General features: G+C 42.1%; 1 protein-coding gene across 1 annotated transcript in view; it reads left to right on the top strand.

The window, feature by feature from the left end:
- LOC138419572 (zinc finger protein 829-like) overlaps positions 1-17,455 on the top strand; it is a 41,474-nt gene that overhangs the window by 15,218 nt on the left and 8,801 nt on the right. Inside the window, exons 4-8 of the mRNA XM_069552438.1 lie at positions 917-1,002; positions 1,439-1,600; positions 3,078-3,327; positions 3,496-3,994; positions 12,924-13,092. Coding sequence (XP_069408539.1) covers positions 917-1,002; positions 1,439-1,600; positions 3,078-3,327; positions 3,496-3,994; positions 12,924-13,092 — 1,166 coding nt within the window. The remainder of the gene's footprint in view (positions 1-916; positions 1,003-1,438; positions 1,601-3,077; positions 3,328-3,495; positions 3,995-12,923; positions 13,093-17,455) is intronic.

The following is a 17,455-nucleotide window of genomic DNA, read 5'->3' as shown; positions in this document are numbered from 1 at the left end:
GTATTTGCCTCAATTCCTTAATGCTAAAAGACTTAAATATATTCAATTAACTGAAAGAATTTTCAAATAAATTGGCATAAGAGCTTAAAACATTTTCCAACATATTTTTAATGGTTTCAAACTATTGCAATGTTTAGATAATAGAATCTTTTTAAAACATTGTCATTGGAGTATAACTGGTTTACAATGTTGTACAGCAAAGAGCATCCATTTTACATATAGATATCTACTCTTTTTAAGATTTCCTTCCCAATTAGATCTCCACAGAGCATTGATAGTGTTCACACCATATTTTCAAAGTCTCATTTCTTAATTCCTCAAGAACTGCTTCTTTATTTAATTAATCTTGTTATCAGCTTCCCCAGGCTTCGTCCTACATGTCCTCGCTTTCTGATTAGACCTATGTTAGTATCATTTATGATTTTTATATTGAACCATCATATAGAACACGCTAAAATAAAAAGTGGGTTAAAGAATTAGAGGCATCTAGCGGCATCAGCATTTAAGATGACTTAAGTGAAAGAGTAATCATTAGACTGCCTGTCTCTTCTTCATTTAGTGGTTCTTGTAGCTTTTTGTCTTGCTCCTTCCTCTACACCATACTTCTTTGTCCTCTCATTTTGTCACATTTTCTGGGTCTGTGGTCTGTTCTGCAGGCTGCAGGATCCTAGCTCCTCTTGCTCTGTTGTCTTCCCCCAGGGGGTGAGGTTGGTCCACAGGCTTGTACCCTTATCCCCTTGATCTGGGCTTTGATTGCTGTTATTCCGTCCCGAGCCTCCCCTGGATATTGAGGGGAGCTTCCCCTTGGCTCTCTGGTTGTCACTGCCCTGTCAGGGGTGGGGTCTGCTCCCTGGTTGGTGGAGAAGAGCCCCCAGATCTGTTTCTTTGCTGTGATTCTGATCTGTGGTCAAGGCAGGTAGGATTGGAGGATACCCACTGGGAGAGAAGCCACTAACGATTGCTCCTCTGGGGATGTTCACCTTGGGTGTGCTCATGTTCTGCGTGAGTCTCATGTGATCCAATGTTGGCACTGCTCTTGGCCCCCCCTTCAATCATGGGCATGCTGGCACATTGTTCTGGTGTCTCTCAGATGTTGTTTTCACTGGAACACCAGCAAAGATCAAGTAAACTAAAGTCCCAGAATTGTATTCAGGAGCTGGACCTGCTGTGGCGCTATGGGGGCAGCTCAGACTCTGGCCTGGCCCCACCCCCTAGTATACCTCCCCACAAAGTCCACAGCTGCTAAAGCTACACCTCCCATGAATGGGGGAGCCCTGGTTGTCCATTTGGATGTTCTGTAGGGGCTGAGTTGACAAAGCCAGTTGCAGGTATAAAAGCATGGTTTGTGTAACCGTGAGGAGAGACTTCAGGTTTTCTTCCTTAACCCTGGGGCTCAGCTGAGGTTTCAGCTCCTTCTCTGTGTGTGGGCCACCCACAGGTGTCTGCTGCAGAAGCTGCCCCAGAGCACCGGAGTCTGCTGATTGTGGAGGAGGTGCATGGGGGGAGGCTGTGGCTGGAGCTCAATAGAGCCCACCCGGGTGGTGGCCCTTCCTTGTGCTGGGGGAGGAGGAGCCAGCGCAGGGGGAGAGGGGCTGCAATGGTAGGTCTTCCCTTTGGGCATCACTCAACAACGGCGCTCTGCTGTCTGGTGATTCAGGCTTCCTCCACAAGCATTCTTATTTATAGAGCTCCTCCCTTACCCCCGTCCCCTCAGGATGTCTCCTCACAGACCACAGCAGTCCTCTGCCTGGGTCTGCTCTCCAGACCCCACATTTCAGCACCCAGCCTTTGTCTGCAGCAGTGGACAGCCTCTCAGGCTGGGTGGGCAGGGCTGGGATCAGTACCCTGCGTACAGGTCTCACTCTGTCCTGCTGCCAAGACTGTTGCCATGTTCTCTTCCCGCAAAGAATGAGGCTCCCTTTCTGTCCCAGCTGAGCTCACACCAGCCCCAGTAGATAAGAATAGTAGATAAGAAAACTTTCATTTGGTATCTTTCAGCTCTGTCGTCTCACAACACCCATGGTTTGATGTCAAAGAATCCAAGATTAGAAAATTTAATCCAAAAAGTAAACCTAGGAATATATGAAAGAGCTCACCTTGGAAACGAACGTTTAATAAAAGACCAGGAATATACAGGGGTATGTGAAAGACCTAGAAGATGTTTATATGGACAGAAAGAAACTGAGACAGTATCACACAATGCGGACATTACTGCCAAAAGAAATCAGCAATGTGAGTCAAACTGCAGAAAACATCCATTTCAGTTACCAACATCAGCAGAGAAGTGTATCTCTTCAAGCAAAGGCTTAAATCATTTTTTGAAACATACACGTTCTCTGAAGGGAAATGTGGAAAATCTGGAAAGTCATCCAGTCTCTACTCCAAGTACTCCTGCAAACCTCTCGGAACACAGGCTTCGATTACACATGCATTCAAGCACGTCTGAAAACCAGAAATTTAAAAATGATGGGGAAAACTCACAATATAATCAGTCTGAGGGATCTGTGAGCAAGGGGTCATTATTCTTCCACCAACAAACAGTTTCTCTCTGTTCCAAAATGTGTGATGTTGATAATAATGGAAGAGAGTTAATCCTACCATCATTTTTCAATACACATCATGATATGGTTAATATGGAACAACTTCTCACGTGTAATAACAGAAGTCAGGCCTTAAGTAAGAGCTCTACACCCAATAATTACAAGCATATTTATGATGGAGTGAGAAGCCATGCATGCAATGAAAGTGAGTGTAAAACTGAACAAGACTCTAACCCTATGAAATATCAGGGACCTCAATCTTCAGACAAAGATTCTAAAAATAGTACATGGAGGAATATCTTTTATCAAACATCAGGTTTTCCACTAAATGAGAGTACACACACTGGAGAGAAGACTTACAATTGTGAATATGGTGATGTTTCTATTCAGTCTTCAAATCTCACTCAACTGCAGAGTATTCAGAATCCTCAGAAAAGTTACAAGTGTAAGCAATGTGAGAAAGCCTTTACTAACTCATCCAGTTTAAGTAGACACAGGAAAATTCATTCAGGATGGAAACCTTTCAAATGTACACAGTGTGGCAACACCCTTAATCAGAATTCAGAGCTTAGTCAAGATCAGCAAGTCCACACTGGCAAGAAACTTTATGAATGTAAAGAATGTGGAAAAGCATTTATGTCTTCCTCAAACCTTAGTCGACACCAGCGAATTCACACTGGGGAGAAGCATTATAAATGTACAAAGTGTGGCAAAGCCTTTAATCAGAAGTCACATCTTACTGAACACCAGAGAATTCATACTGGGGAGAAGCCTTATAAATGTAAAGATTGTGGCAAAGAATTTAACCGGTGCTCAGGGCTTACTTGCCATCAGAGAATTCACACTGGAGAGAAGCTTTATAAATGTAAAGAATGCAGAAAACCCTTCAGTCACCATTCAAGTCTTATTCAACCCCAGCGAATTAACACTAGGGAGAAGCATTATAAATGTACAAAGTGTGGCAAAGCTTTTACTCAGAAGTCACATCTTACTCAACACCAGAGAATTCATACTGGGGAGAAGCCTTATAAATGTAAGGATTGTGGCAAAGAATTTCACCAGTGCTCAGGTCTTACTTACCATCAGAGAAATCATACTGGAGAGAAACCTTATAAATGTACAGAATGTGGGAAATCCTTTAGACAGAACTCAATTCTTACTCAACACCAGCGAATTCATACTGGGGAGAGGCCTTATAAATGTAAGGATTGTGGCAAAGACTTTAGCAGGCACTCAGGTCTTACTTACCATCAGAGAATTCATACTGGAGAAAAACCTTATAAATGTAAAGAATGTGGAAAAGCCTTCAGGGACCAGTCAACTCTTACTCAACACCAGCGAATTCATACTGGAGAGAAACCTTACAAATGTAAAGAATGTGGAAAAGCCTACATCAAGCACTCACATCTTACTCAACATCAGAGAATTCATACTGGAGGAAAAACCTTACAAATGTAAGGAAAGTGGCAAAGGCTTTAATCAGAGCTCTCACCTTACTAGACATCAGATAGCACGTTCTAGAGAGAAACCCTAGTAATAAGTGATGGAAGAGGTTTGTCCTAAACATACACTTCAGAAAATACAAGACTATTTATTTAAGAAAGAGAAGGAATGACATCACGAAAATGTAGGAAAGTATTTAATAAAAATGAAATCTAAATAAATATCAGAAATTGCACACTAGAAAAAGTGAAAGTTGCTCAGTTGTGTCCAACTCTTTGCATCCCCATGGACTGTGTCCATGGAATTCTCCAGGCCAGAATAGTGGAGTGGGAGGCAGATTCTTTACCAACTGAGCTATCAGGGAAGCCTGCACAACAGAAAGCATTTCATGAATCCTGTTTTTTGAAGTTCCTCTTCAGGTGTATTGTAGATAGTAATCCATAGTTAAAATAGATAGAAAATTGATATGTTAGTATGGCTTAGAACATGAAGGTTGGTATTTAGAAATGTACAATTATTAGCAATATGTCTTTGTTTATATTGACATGATTTGTCATGTCAATGTTTTGAAAACCAAAATAAATGTTATTCAACTCTCAAATTACTCCATGCTGCTATGATTCATTTCTAGGGTGTATGCAAAGTTATGTTTTGATGGCTGCTGTCTCAAAAATGAGACAAGACCTTCTATCCTAGGAAGAAATCATTTATATTTATTCTCCATTAGAAGATTAAGGACACAGGAATGTAACATGTACATCTAAATGGAGGTGTTACTCATTCAGGTCAAACATCCCTATAGGTCACCATGACGTAAGTGTTCAGGGAGTAATTAAGATGTACATTTTCAATAGTTATGTCACTTGTTTTTTAAGTAAAATACAATGACAGTTCACCGAAATCTTGATGTATCTTTATAATATCAACAGAAGTCATGAATATTAGTTGATATGTTTCAGATAAAGACATCTCTGATTCCCTAGAAATGTATGGAAACCCCTCCCAGAAAAGTCATGTAATTAGTGTATGTCTTGTTTCGTAAATGATTAACCTCCATTTTGTAACCATAGGAATCACAGTTCTCAGATCCTTGTGTCAGAGGAATGAATATCGTTGTTTATGCTTGTAACCTGTATTTTATTCAGTTATACAGTGGACTGGAAAAGATTTTATTCTGACTGTGTGATATGACATGTTAATAAAACTGGATGATTTCTTGTGATGAAGTTGGTGTGTAATGAATTGTGAACCTATCTATTTAAGGTTGAAGGGAAAATACCTAACAATAAACTCTTTGTTAGCACAGAGGGATGATATCTGTAAAAATTAGTTTCCATACTGCCTTTAAGCCTCAACTAATTGGATATTCCCCATCATTTCTCCGTTGTACTTTTCCCCCTCTCTGTAACCGCTGGGACATTGTGATGGTTCTAAGAAGGATCATACACACCTGAACTACTCCATGCTGTTGCTGCCTCAGCGTCTGTCTGGGGAGCAGGCAGCCTGCAGGTCCTTGAACTCACACCAGCCAGTCCTGGGAACACCTGCACTAGATGACTACCCACCTTGAGACCAGCAGTCTTGCTGAACCCCAGGGTCTACTGCACAGGCCCCACTTCCAGTGACACCCTCAGAGCTCACCAGATTCCTGCTCCTCTTGGTTTGAATGGACCGATCCACACTCAGCCTGGCGAGCCCACAGCACTTCACCCAAGGACTCTTATAAAGACCTGAACCACAAGTACTGGAGCTTTCTCTGCTTGGTCCTAACCTTGACCTAAGAAATTCCTGCCCTAGAACCTCCTCTCCTGAGGGGTCTCAGGTGTGCTGAGTGTGAGGGCTGAAGCTCAGGGCTCCTGAGTGTGGGTCTTGGGGGAGAAGCATCAAAATAAACAGGGAACTTGCTGAAGACTCATTTCATGGCCCCTTTTCAGACCTGCAGATTTATAACTTCTTAGAGTGGGGACTTGACCTCGAGGGGTTCATATTCACTGAAATGGTTCAGAAAGAACCTTGTAAGTGGTTTCAACCCGGTTTCCTATCAAGATCACCTGACCAGTGTTAAGCGATAACCTCCCCACAAAGTTCTGTCTTGGTCCTGTGGGAGCATCAGTGTGGCGTGTAGGAGATGCTCCAGGGGACTCTAAGGGGAGGCCCGGGTTAAGGACGTGGCTCCTGGTCCATCTGTGAGAGCTGAGGCCTGGCTTCAGTCTGAGGAGAGGCTGCAGGAATGGTCTAGCTGGATTTGGACCAGGGAAATCAGTCAGCTTACATCACCTGTGTGAGCAGAGGGTTAGGAGCTCTCTCTGAGGAGAAAAAAATCAAGAAATAAGTTGAAAGGCTGGTCTCCAGGTAGGAAGTAATTGTTCCTGAATCGCTCCTGAGACAGGACAGGAAAGGTGGGTCTTTTCAGCTTTTCAAGGTCCTTCTGTCTGTAGGTGAAGTAGTTACAGGTTAAAGAGCTGTGCAGATGCCTTTGAAGGTATATTTTCAATATGCAGAGATGTATTTGCTACATAACATCCTCAGAGAAGACAGAGCAGTAGGAAGAAGAGGAGCAAATGACAGTTCTGTCCTGGGTTTGGGGCTGCGTCTGCTTTTCCCCCTAAAATGCTTGAACGGAGGGAACCTGCAAACCTTTTGTTCTCTGCTTCTAATTTTTCTGCCTGGGGAGTTGGTTATCAACTTATTTTTTCCTTTTCTTGTCATAGTGAGGACCAGCTCTTTAGATCACTTCTCCCTTGTGTCCGAGAACCTTGTCTCCCTTGTCTGTATCCTGGCTTTCTATAGAGCATGATGAGTTCTCAACCTGAATGAGTGACGTTCAACTGGTGAAAATATTCCCCATATGAGAGATCAACATGGGGAGGCATAGGTTCTGAGATTCTCATTGGCATGTGGTTCAGTTTGGGACCTTAGAGAAGTAGGGGAAATTAGGGATCAATTTACATATATATGCAACTTGACACATTTAGAACAGGATTGAGAAATTGTCCTTATGAATAGAATTACCTCAGTGGTCCAAAATTCCACAGAAAGTTTGGGGAATAGAAGGAGAAAAGTATGAGAGACCTTTGTCTATATTGGTAGGAAGGACTCACTCTTAAGTGCAGTCTTAGGATACAGAACATGGAAGTTGTATAAGAAGTGAATTTTGTATAAAACTGATATTTTTCAGGATTCAGATCACTGCTAACATTTATCCCACTACACCTCACGTTCCCTGGTTCAGGTGCTTCTGCGATATTGTGATACTGTGAACTGTGATGTTCCTGCTTTTTGACTTTCATAAGGATTTTTGAAAGATTTAGTGAGGGATGTGTATAAGCTGCCAAAATTAATGTAGCAAACTGCGCCTTCTTAGTTCCCTTTGCTTTGGAAAATGAACACTCACCTCTGTTTAGTAAGGTTCTTGCATTTTGAGAATGGAGGTTTTCATCACTCAAGCCCCGGTCTGATCATTTCCATTGGTAATACACTCCACACTCATTTTCCAGACAGAATTCTTATCACATCTTTGTATTTTCTACAATATTTACAAGAATGTTATTACTTATGAATCTTTAAATGTTATATCTAAAATATAATGCAACACAAATGATAGAGATTTTGAAAGGAATAAAAGATTGAGAGCCAAGAGCTCTAATTTTGTCATTATGTGTTTTGCACCGTAGTATATTTTAAAAATACAGAATATTGCCACAAATAAATTATAAGATTTAAGCACAGAAATCTATTTCTGATTTTATAAACATGAATCATTTTTCTCCCAACTAGTATATGTTTGTGTGCATGAAAATGTTAACAGTATATGACATTTTTTCTCTTTTTGATACTTTTGCCAGTTACCTGTACTGGTAAAACATCCATTAGAGTGGTCTCTGCGTTCAGTTCAATCCAGTTGCTCAGTAAGGTCTCTGTGTTGACTTAATTCTTTTTACATAAAATTGAGCTCAGATCCAATGAAGTAAATCCCAAGCTCTACATTTTCTGAATATTTGATCAAATATTCAAACAATTTTGAACAGCAATATTGTTTAATCTAAAATTATTTATGTGGCTCATTCAAGATTACAAAGTAAAAACTTAGAAAGTTATATAGAAATGGTCAGAAATAGTTCAGAACTGGTCAAAAGGATTGTTTTCTCTGCTTACTAATCTATTAAATCTGTAAAATCTGTACAGCGCATAAAGTTCAATAACTATGGATTTGTACCTGGCTCTTTTCAGTTCAGTTCAGTCACTCAGTTGTGTCCAACTCTTTGCCACCCCATGGACTGCAGCACATCTGACAATCACCAACTCCCAGAGCTTACTCAACCATGTATCCATTGAGTCCGTGACACCATCCAACCATCTCAACCTTTGTTGTCCCCATCTCCTCCTGCCTTCAATCTTTCCCAGCATCAGGCTCTTTTCCAGTGAGTCAGTTCTTTGCATCAGGTGGCCAAAGTATTGGAGTTTCAGCTTCAGCATCAGTCCTTCCAATGAATATTCAGGACAAATTTCCTTTAGGATGGACTGGTTGGCTCTTCTTGCAGTTCAAGGGACTCTCAAGAGTCTTCTCCAACACCACAGTTCAAAACCATTGATTCTTAGGCACTCAGCCTTCCTCACACTCCAGCTCTCACATCCATACATGACCACAGGAAAAACCATAGCCTTGACTAGACGGACCTTAGTTGGCAAAGTAATGTCCCTGCTTTTGAATATGCTGTCTAGGTTGGTCATAACTTTTCTTCCAAGGAGTAAGCATCTTTTAATTTCATGGCTGCAGTCACCATCTGCAGTGAATTTGGAGCCCAGAAAAATAAAGTCTGACACTGTTTCCACTGTTTCCCTCTCTATTTCCCATAAAGTGATGGGACTGGATGCCATGATCTTCGTTTTCTGAATGTTGAGCTTTAAGCCAACTTTTTCAATCTCCTCTTTCACTTTCATCGAGAGGTTTTTCAGTTCCTCTTCACTTTCTGCCATAAGAGTGGTGTCATCTGCATATCTGAGGTTACTGATATTTCTCCCAGCAATCTTGATTCCAGCTTGTGTTTCTTCCAGTCCAGCATTTCTCATGAAATACTCTGCATAGAAGTTAAATAAGCAGGGTGACAATATACAGCCTTGACGTACTCCTTTTCCTATTTGGAACCAGTCTGTTGTTCCATGTCCAGTTCTAACTGTTGCTTCCTGACCTGCATACAGATTTCTCAAGAGGCAGGTCAGGTGGTCTGGTATTACCATCTCTTTCAGAATTCTCCACAGTTTATTGTGATCCACACAGTCAAAGGCTTTGGCATAGTAAGTAAAGCAGAAATAGGTGTTTTTGTGGAACACTCTTGCTTTTTCCATGATCCAGCAGATGTTGGCAATTTGATCTCTTATTCCTGCCTTTTCTAAAACCAGCTTGAACATCAGGAAGTTCATGGTTCACGTATTGCTGAAGCCTGGCGTGAGGAATTTTGAGCATTACTTTACTAGCATGTGAGATGAGTGCAATTGTGCGGTAGTTTGAGCATTCTTTTGCATTGCCTTTCTTTGGGATTGGAATGAAAACTGACCTTTTCCAGTCCTATGGCCACTGCTGAGTTTTCCAAAGTTGCTGGCATATTGAGTGCAACTGGCAGTAGCCGGGAGGAGCCACCCCACGTCTGAGGCCAGGGGCAATGGCCGGGAGGAGCCACCCTATGCCTGAGGCCAGAGGCGGCGCCTGAGGCCAGGGGCAGTGGCCAGGAGGAGCAACCCAAAGTCCAAGGAGCTGTGGCTGAGTGGGCGCAGGAAGGCCTAGAGGAGCTATCTCACGTTGAAGGTCAGGAAGGGCAGTGGTGTGGAGATACCCCTCATCGAAGGTAAGGAGCAGCAGCTGCACTTTGCTGGAGCAGCTGTGAAGAGATACCCCACTCCAAGGTAAGAGAAACCCAAGTAAAATGGTAGATGTTGCAAGAAGGCATAAGAGGGCAGACACACCGAAACCATATTCACAGAAAACAAGTGTCAGTGTACTCACACTAGGATCACACCCTTGTCTAACTCAATGAAACTAAGCCACGCCTGTGGGGCAACCCAAGATGGGCGGGTCATGGTGGAGAGGTCTGACAGAATGTGGTCCGCTGGAGAAGGGAATCCAAACCACTTCAGTATTCTTGCCTAGAGAACCACATGAACAGCATGAAAAGGCAAATTGACAGGATACTGAAAGAGGAACTCCCCAGGTCAGTAGGTGCCCAATATGCTACTGGACATCAGTGGAGAAATAACTCCAGAAAGAATGAAGGGATGGAGCCAAAGCAAAAACAAAACCCAGCTGTGGATGTGACTGGTGATAGAAGCAAGGTCTTATGCTGTAAAGAGTGCTAGAGCATATTACTATGTAAAAAAGTATATTATTGTATACCATCAGACACTCTTCTCATTGAAAAACTAGCTCTCTGTACTTGCTGTTTTCAACTTGGGTCACATTAGGAAATCTTCCCACAGTCACATGGCATCTGTCCATTGTATTCCAGGGACGGCTGACATTCTGGGCTGTGGCCATAGACTTCACTCAAGAGTGAGAGAGTCAATTCCTAAGCAGGTTGATAAGAAGTCCGGGGGTCCCCAAGGAGGGAGGGGTCTGGAATTCTCAAGGAGAAGGAAAGGAAAGACATTTTTGTCTGCATTCCTTAGTCTTAGTCAATTACACAACTCAGTTTAAACTCTGTACTAGGGATTGAAGGTGAAGGTGAAGTCGCTCAGTCGTGTCTGACTCTTTGCGACCCTGTGGACTGTAACCTACTAGGCTTCATTGTCCACAGGATTCTCCAGGCAAGAATACTGGAGTGGATTGCCATTTCCTTCTCCAGGGGATCTTCCTGACCCAGGGTTCAAACCCGGGTCTCCTGCATCGAAAGCAGACGCTTTAACCTCTGAGCCACCAGGGAAGACCTGTACTAGGGATTATACAACAACAATGTATCCTGCTTGAGGACAGTTTCTCCTTCCTGAAAACCTTCTGGTTAATCCTGTTATTTTAAATGTAAATTATGGGAGTGGGTCTAGTAAGATATTTACAAACTCCAGACATTCTTTTGTTTCATTGAGATAACTAATTAAAAGGTATATAACTCCCTTGCTAACACTAGTGAGTGGGTGCTCTTTCTGCCCCCTTATGATGTCTACGTCAGAAGCTTTCTCTATCTCTTTTCTACTTTCAGTTCAGTTCAGTTCAGTCACTCAGTCGTGTCCGACTCTGTGCGACCCCATGAATCGCAGCACACCAGGCCTCCGTGTCCAACACCATCTCCCTGAGTTCACTCAGACTCACGTCCGTCAAATCCGTGATAGCATCCAGCCATCTCATCCTCGGTCGTCCCCTTCTCCTCCTGCCCCCAATCTCTCCCAGCATCAGAGTCTTTTCCAATGAGTCAGCTCTTCACATGAGGTGGCCAAAGTACTGGAGTTTCAGCTTTAGCATCATTTCTTCCAAAGAAATCCCAGGACTGATCTCCTTCAGAATGGACTGGATGGATCTCCTTGCAGTCCAAGGGACCCTCAAGAGTCTTCTCCAACACCACAGTTCAAACGCATCAATTCTTCGGCACTCAGCTTTCTTCACAGTCCAACTCTCACATCCATACATGACCACAGGAAAAACCATAGCCTTGACTAGACAAACCTTAGTCAGCAAAGTAATGTCTCTGCTTTTGAATATGCTCTCTAGGTTGGTCATAACTTTTCTTCCAAGGAGTAAGCATCTTTTAATTTCATGGCTGCAGTCACCATCTGCAGTGATTTTGGAGCCCCCCAAAATAAAGTCTGACACTGTTTCTACTGTTTCCCCATCTATTTCCCTTGAAGTGATGGGACCAGATGCTATGATCTTGGTTTTCTGAATGTTGAGCAGTAAGGCAACTTTTTCGCTCTCCTCTTTCACTTTCATCGAGAGGCTTTTTAGCTCCTCTTCACTTTCTGCCATAAGGGTGGTGTCATCTGCATGTCTGAGGTTATTGATATTTCTCCCGGCAATCTTGATTCCAGCTTGTATTTCTTCCAGTACAGTGTTTCTCATGATGTACTCTGCATAGAAGTTAAATAAGCAGGGTGACAATATACAGCCTTGATGTACTCTTTTTCCTATTTGGAACCAGTCTGTTGTTCCATGTCCAGTTCTAACTGTTGCTTCCTGATCTGCATACAGATTTCTCAAGAGGCAGGTTAGGTGGTCTGGTATTGCCATCTCTTTCAGAATTTTCCACAGTTTATTGTGATCCACACAGTCAAAGGCTTTGGCATAGTCAATAATGCAGAAATAGATGTTTTTCTGTAACTCTCTTGCTTTTTCCATGATCCAGCAGATGTTGGCAATTTGATCTCTCATTCCTCTGCCTTTTCTAAAACCTGCTTAAACATCAGGGAGTTCACGGGTCACGTATTGCTAAAGCCTGGCTTGGAGAATTTTGAGCATTACTTTACTAGCATGTGAGATGAGTGCAATTGTGTGGTAGTTTGAGCATTATTTGGCATTGCCTTTCTTTGGAATTGGAATGAAAACTGACTTTTTCCAGTCCTGTGACCACTGCTGAGTTTTCCAAACTTGCTGGCATATTGAGTGCAGCACTTTCACGTCATCATCTTTCAGGATTTGAAACAGCTCGACTGGAATTCCATTACCTCGACTAGCTTTGTTCCTAGTGATGCTTTCTAACGCCCACTTGACTTCACATTCCTAGATGTCTGGCTCTAGATTAGTGATCACATCATTATTATTATCTGGGTCATGAAGATCTTTTTTGTACAGTTCTTCCGTCTATTCTTGCCACCTCTTCTTAATATCTTCTGCTTCTGTTAGGTCCAGACCATTTGTGTCCTTTATTGAGCCCATCTTTGCATGAAATGTTCCCATGGTATCTCTAATTTTCTTGAAGAGATTAATAAAATTCTATTACACAAAAGCTCTGACTGATCAAGCCTCGTCTCTGGCCACGAATCGAATTCTTGTCCTTCAGAGGCCAAGAATCCCGGCGTCTTCTGTGATTCAGCAACAGCCTTTCAAGAGGAGTGGGAGTGCCTGGACCTCGGTCAGCCGGAATTATACAGGGACCTGATGTTAGAGAACTATGGGAACATGGCTTTCTCGGTGAGAACAGCTGCCTTCCAGAATCCCTTATCAACCCTCGGGATTTTGGTTCCTTCACTTGCAGACTGTCTCCTGGAATCGTCTGTGTCCTACAAAAGAGTTTTCTATCTCTGCTTTTGAGGAATAAATGGGAGTTGGTGAGAATAGACAGAAAGCTTCCTGATGACTCACATGATTCTAACCTTCCTCTTTCTTGAGCTCTCTGCCTCCTTCGCTCTAGACTAGAGGTCACTCTCTCAGTTTACTGGTATAAAATCATGCTGCCTTCCTCATAAAGACAGAGGTCAACTCTTACTTTTGACTGAGTGTTATTCTGATGGAGATCTCAGGATCTAGGTTTCAACTATTGCCTACTACATTAAACGTGCTTTCTATAAAGTCTTTTGGGAAGTCACGTCCTGGACTCTTTTCACATTCTACAATGCCTTCCTCTCTCCCGAGACCACAATGTTGTTCAGTCGCTCAGTCATGGCCAACTCTTTGTGACCGCATGGACTGCAGCATGTCAGGCTTCCCTGTCCGTCACCAACTCCCAGAGCTCGCTCAAACTCATGTCCATTGAGTTGATGATGCCAACAAAGCATCTCATCCTCTGTCACCCCCTTCTCCTCCTTTCCTCAATCTTTCCCAGCATCAGGGTCTTTTCTAGTGAGTCGGCTCTTCCCATCAAGTGGCCAAAGTATTGGAGTTTCAGCTTCAGCATTAGTCCTCCCAGTGAATATTCAGGACTGATTTCCTTTAGGGTGGACTGGCTTGATCTCCTTGCTGTCCAAGGGACTCTCAAGAGTCTTCTCCAGCACCACACTTCAAAAGCATCAATTCTTTGGCACTCAGCCTTCTTTATGGTCCAACTCTTACATCCACACATAACTACTGGAAAAACCGTAGCTTTGACTAGATGGGTCTTTGTTGGCAAATTAATGTCTCTGCTTTTTAACATGCTGTCTACGTTTGTCATTGCTTATCTTCCAAGGAGGAAGCATCTTTTAATTTCATGGCTGCAGTAACCCTCTGCATTGATTTTGGAGTCCAAGGAAATAAAGTCTCTCCCTGTTACAACTGTTTCCCCTTTTATTTGCCATGAAGAGATGGGACTGGATGCCATGATCTTAGCTTTCTGAATTTTGAGTATTAAGCCAGCTTTTTCACTCTCCTCTTTCACTTTCATCAAGAGGCTCTTTAGTTCCTCTTTGCTTTCTGCCATTAGGGTGGTGTCATCTACATATCTGAGATCATTATATTTCTCCTGGCAATCTTGATTCCAGGTTGAGCTTCATCCAATCTGGCATTTTGCATGATGTTATCTGCGTATAAGTTCAATAAGCAGGTGAAAATATACAGCCTTGATGTACTCCTTTCCCAGTTTGGAACCAGTTCATTGTTCCATGTCCAGTTCTAACTGTTGCCTCCTGACCTGCATACAGATTTCTTAGGAGGCAGGTCAGGTGGTCTGGTATTCCCATCTCTCTCACAATTTTCCACAGTTTATTGTGATCCACACAAAGCCTTTCGCATAGTCAATGAAGCAGAAGTAGATGTTTTCTGGAATTCTCTTACTTTTTCTGTGATCTAGCGGATGTTGGCAATTTGATCTCTTGTTCATGTTTTTTCTAAATCCAGCTTATCCATCTGGATGTTCTCAGTTCACATACTGTTGAGCCTAGCTTGAAGGATTTTGAGCATTACCTTGCTGGCATGTACAATGAGTGCAATTGTGCAGAAGTTTGAACATTCTTTGGCATTGATCTTCTTCGGGATTGGAATGAAAACTGACCTTTTCCAACCTGTAGCCACTGCTGAGTTTTCCAAATTTGCTGGCATATTGAATGAAGCACTTTAACAGCATCATCCTTTGTAATTTAAAACAGCTCAGCTGGAATTCCATCCTCTCTACTAGCTCTGTTTATAGTGATGCTTCCTAAGACCCACTTGACTTCTCACTCCAGGATTTCTGGCTCTAGGTGAGTGGTCACACCATCGGGATTATCTGGTGTCATAAGATCTTTTTAGTATAGTTCATCTGTATATTTTCACCACCTCTCCTTAATAGTCATGTCCAACTTTTTGTGACCCCATGGACTATACAGTCTCTCGAATTCTCGAGGCCACAATACTGGATTGGGTAACCTTTCCCTCTCCAGGGGATCTTCCCAACCTTCCTAGGGTTCGAACCTAGGTCTCCTGCATTGCAGGCAGATTCTTTACCAGCTGAGCCACAGGGGAAACTCAGTATAGTTCGTCTGTCTATTTTCACCACCTCTCTTATTATCTTCTGCTTTTGTTAGGTCCATATTGTTTCTGTCCTTTCTTGTGCCCATCTTTGCATGAAATGTTCCCTTGGTATTTCTCTTTCTGTTTTTCCCTTTTTTGGTTAATTTTTATTTTCTACTGGAGTAGAGTTGATTTCTGTTGTGTTTGTTTTAGGTTTACGAGAACATGATTCAGTTATACACAGATGTATGTCTATTCTGTGTATCCAGTCGACTTCCCTGTGCTATTTGGTAGGTCCACTGGCATTATCAATATGGTAATAAATAGTGTGATTTTGTTCATTGCAACCTCTCAATGTCTCCCTGCCACTACATTTTTTTTTTAAGTCATAAGTTGGGTTTCTAAGTCTATGAGTCTGTTTCTGTTTATAGTTAGTTAATCTGTATAAATGTATAGAGAGAAACTTCTCTAAGAGATACTTCTTTCATCTCTGACTTCACTGAGTATGATAAATTCTCAGTCCACCCATGCTCCTGAAAATGTCATTCATTCATTCTTTTGGATGACTGAGTGCATGCCAGTTTTGAGGTGGACACGTGACTCTTCATTTCTCTATAGACACAACTTCGGTGGATGATCTGTCTTAGATATTGTCAATAGCACTGCCCTGAAAATTGAGGTGCAACTATCATTTTAAATCATGATTTTCTCTGGGTGTAAGGCAAGGAGTAGCCTTGCCAGATCATGTGGTATGTCTATATTTAGTGTTTTAAGGAATTTCCATACTCTTTTCCTTGTGGCTGCACCCACTCAATTACACTCCCGCCCACAGTATAGGAGGATTCTCTGTGACCCTTTCCCTGAGCAGCAATTATCCTTTGTAGGACGCAGAGGATTCCTTTGTAGACCTTTTGGAAGATGGATATTCTGTGAGATTTGAGGTGATACCTCATTGCAGTTTTGGTTAGCATTTCTCTAAAAGTGATCCTAAGCATCTTTTCATGTGTTTTATGGCCATCTGCATCCCTTCCTTGGAGACATATCCATTTAGATGTTTATGGTTTTTCTATTGGATTGGTAGGGTTTTTTTTTTTTTTTTTTTGCAGCTTTATCATGAGCTGCATGAGCAGTTTGCATGTTGGGAGATGAATTCATTATTTTAAACATCTGATGCAAACATTTATTTTCCCATTCTGAGGGCTGTCTTTTTCCTTCCTTTAGGTTGCCCTTGCAGTGCAAAAGCTTTTTAGGTGATGAGGTGCCTTTTTTAAGTTTTGTTTTAGTTTTAATTATTCTAAGCATAGATTCAAAAAGAACTTGTTGTGATTCATGTCAAAGTGTGTTTGCCTATATTTTCCTCAAGAGGATTAGAGTAATCTTCTGTCCATTTAACTCTTCAAGCTATCTGGATTTTTTCTTCTGTAAGCAGTTAGGGAGAGATGTAATTCTTTCCCTTTCCCCTTGTTTAAGGAAGCTTCTCCCTGTCCATCCTGACTGTTAACAGCTTACAGTGCCAGCATCAGTGTAGGAGACTTTTCGTGTCTCCACGTCCTCTCTGCCATTTTGTTAGTAAACCTTAGGACATAGGCCACTCTGAGCTGGGTGAGGTGAGATGTTCTTGTAGTTTTGATTTTAATTTCTTTAATAATTGGCAATGTGAGCACCTTTTCATGGGCATCATAGCCACCTGGATGTCTTCTGGGGAGAAATATTCATTTAGATCTTTGCCCTCCACCACTTTTTTAATTGAACAGCATGGGTGGTTTGCCTGTTTTGGGGATGAATTCCTCATTTTCACCTTGGTTGTAGCATTTTTTTCTCCTGAGGGTTATTTTGTTTTTCCATCAGGGTTCCCCTCCTTTTGATCTCTGATTCCTCTGCCTTTTCTAAATCCAACTTGAACATCTGGAAGTTCTCAGTTCATATACTCTTAAAGCCTCGCATGGAGAATTTTGAGCATTACTTTATTGGTGTGTGAGATGAGTGCAATTGTGCAGTAGTCTGAGCATCCTTTGGCATTGCCTTTCTTTCACATTGGAATGAAAACTGACCTTTTCCAGTCCTGCGGCCACTGCTGAGTTTTCCAAATTTGTTGGCATATTGAGTACAGCACTTTCACAGCATCATCTTTCAGGATTTGAAAGAGCTCAAC

This window comes from Ovis canadensis, chromosome 14 (assembly GCF_042477335.2).
Source record: "Ovis canadensis isolate MfBH-ARS-UI-01 breed Bighorn chromosome 14, ARS-UI_OviCan_v2, whole genome shotgun sequence".
NCBI classification, from domain to species: Eukaryota; Metazoa; Chordata; class Mammalia; order Artiodactyla; family Bovidae; genus Ovis; species Ovis canadensis.
Note: the sequence above shows the minus strand (reverse complement) of the source record. Positions and strands in the feature narration are given on the sequence as shown.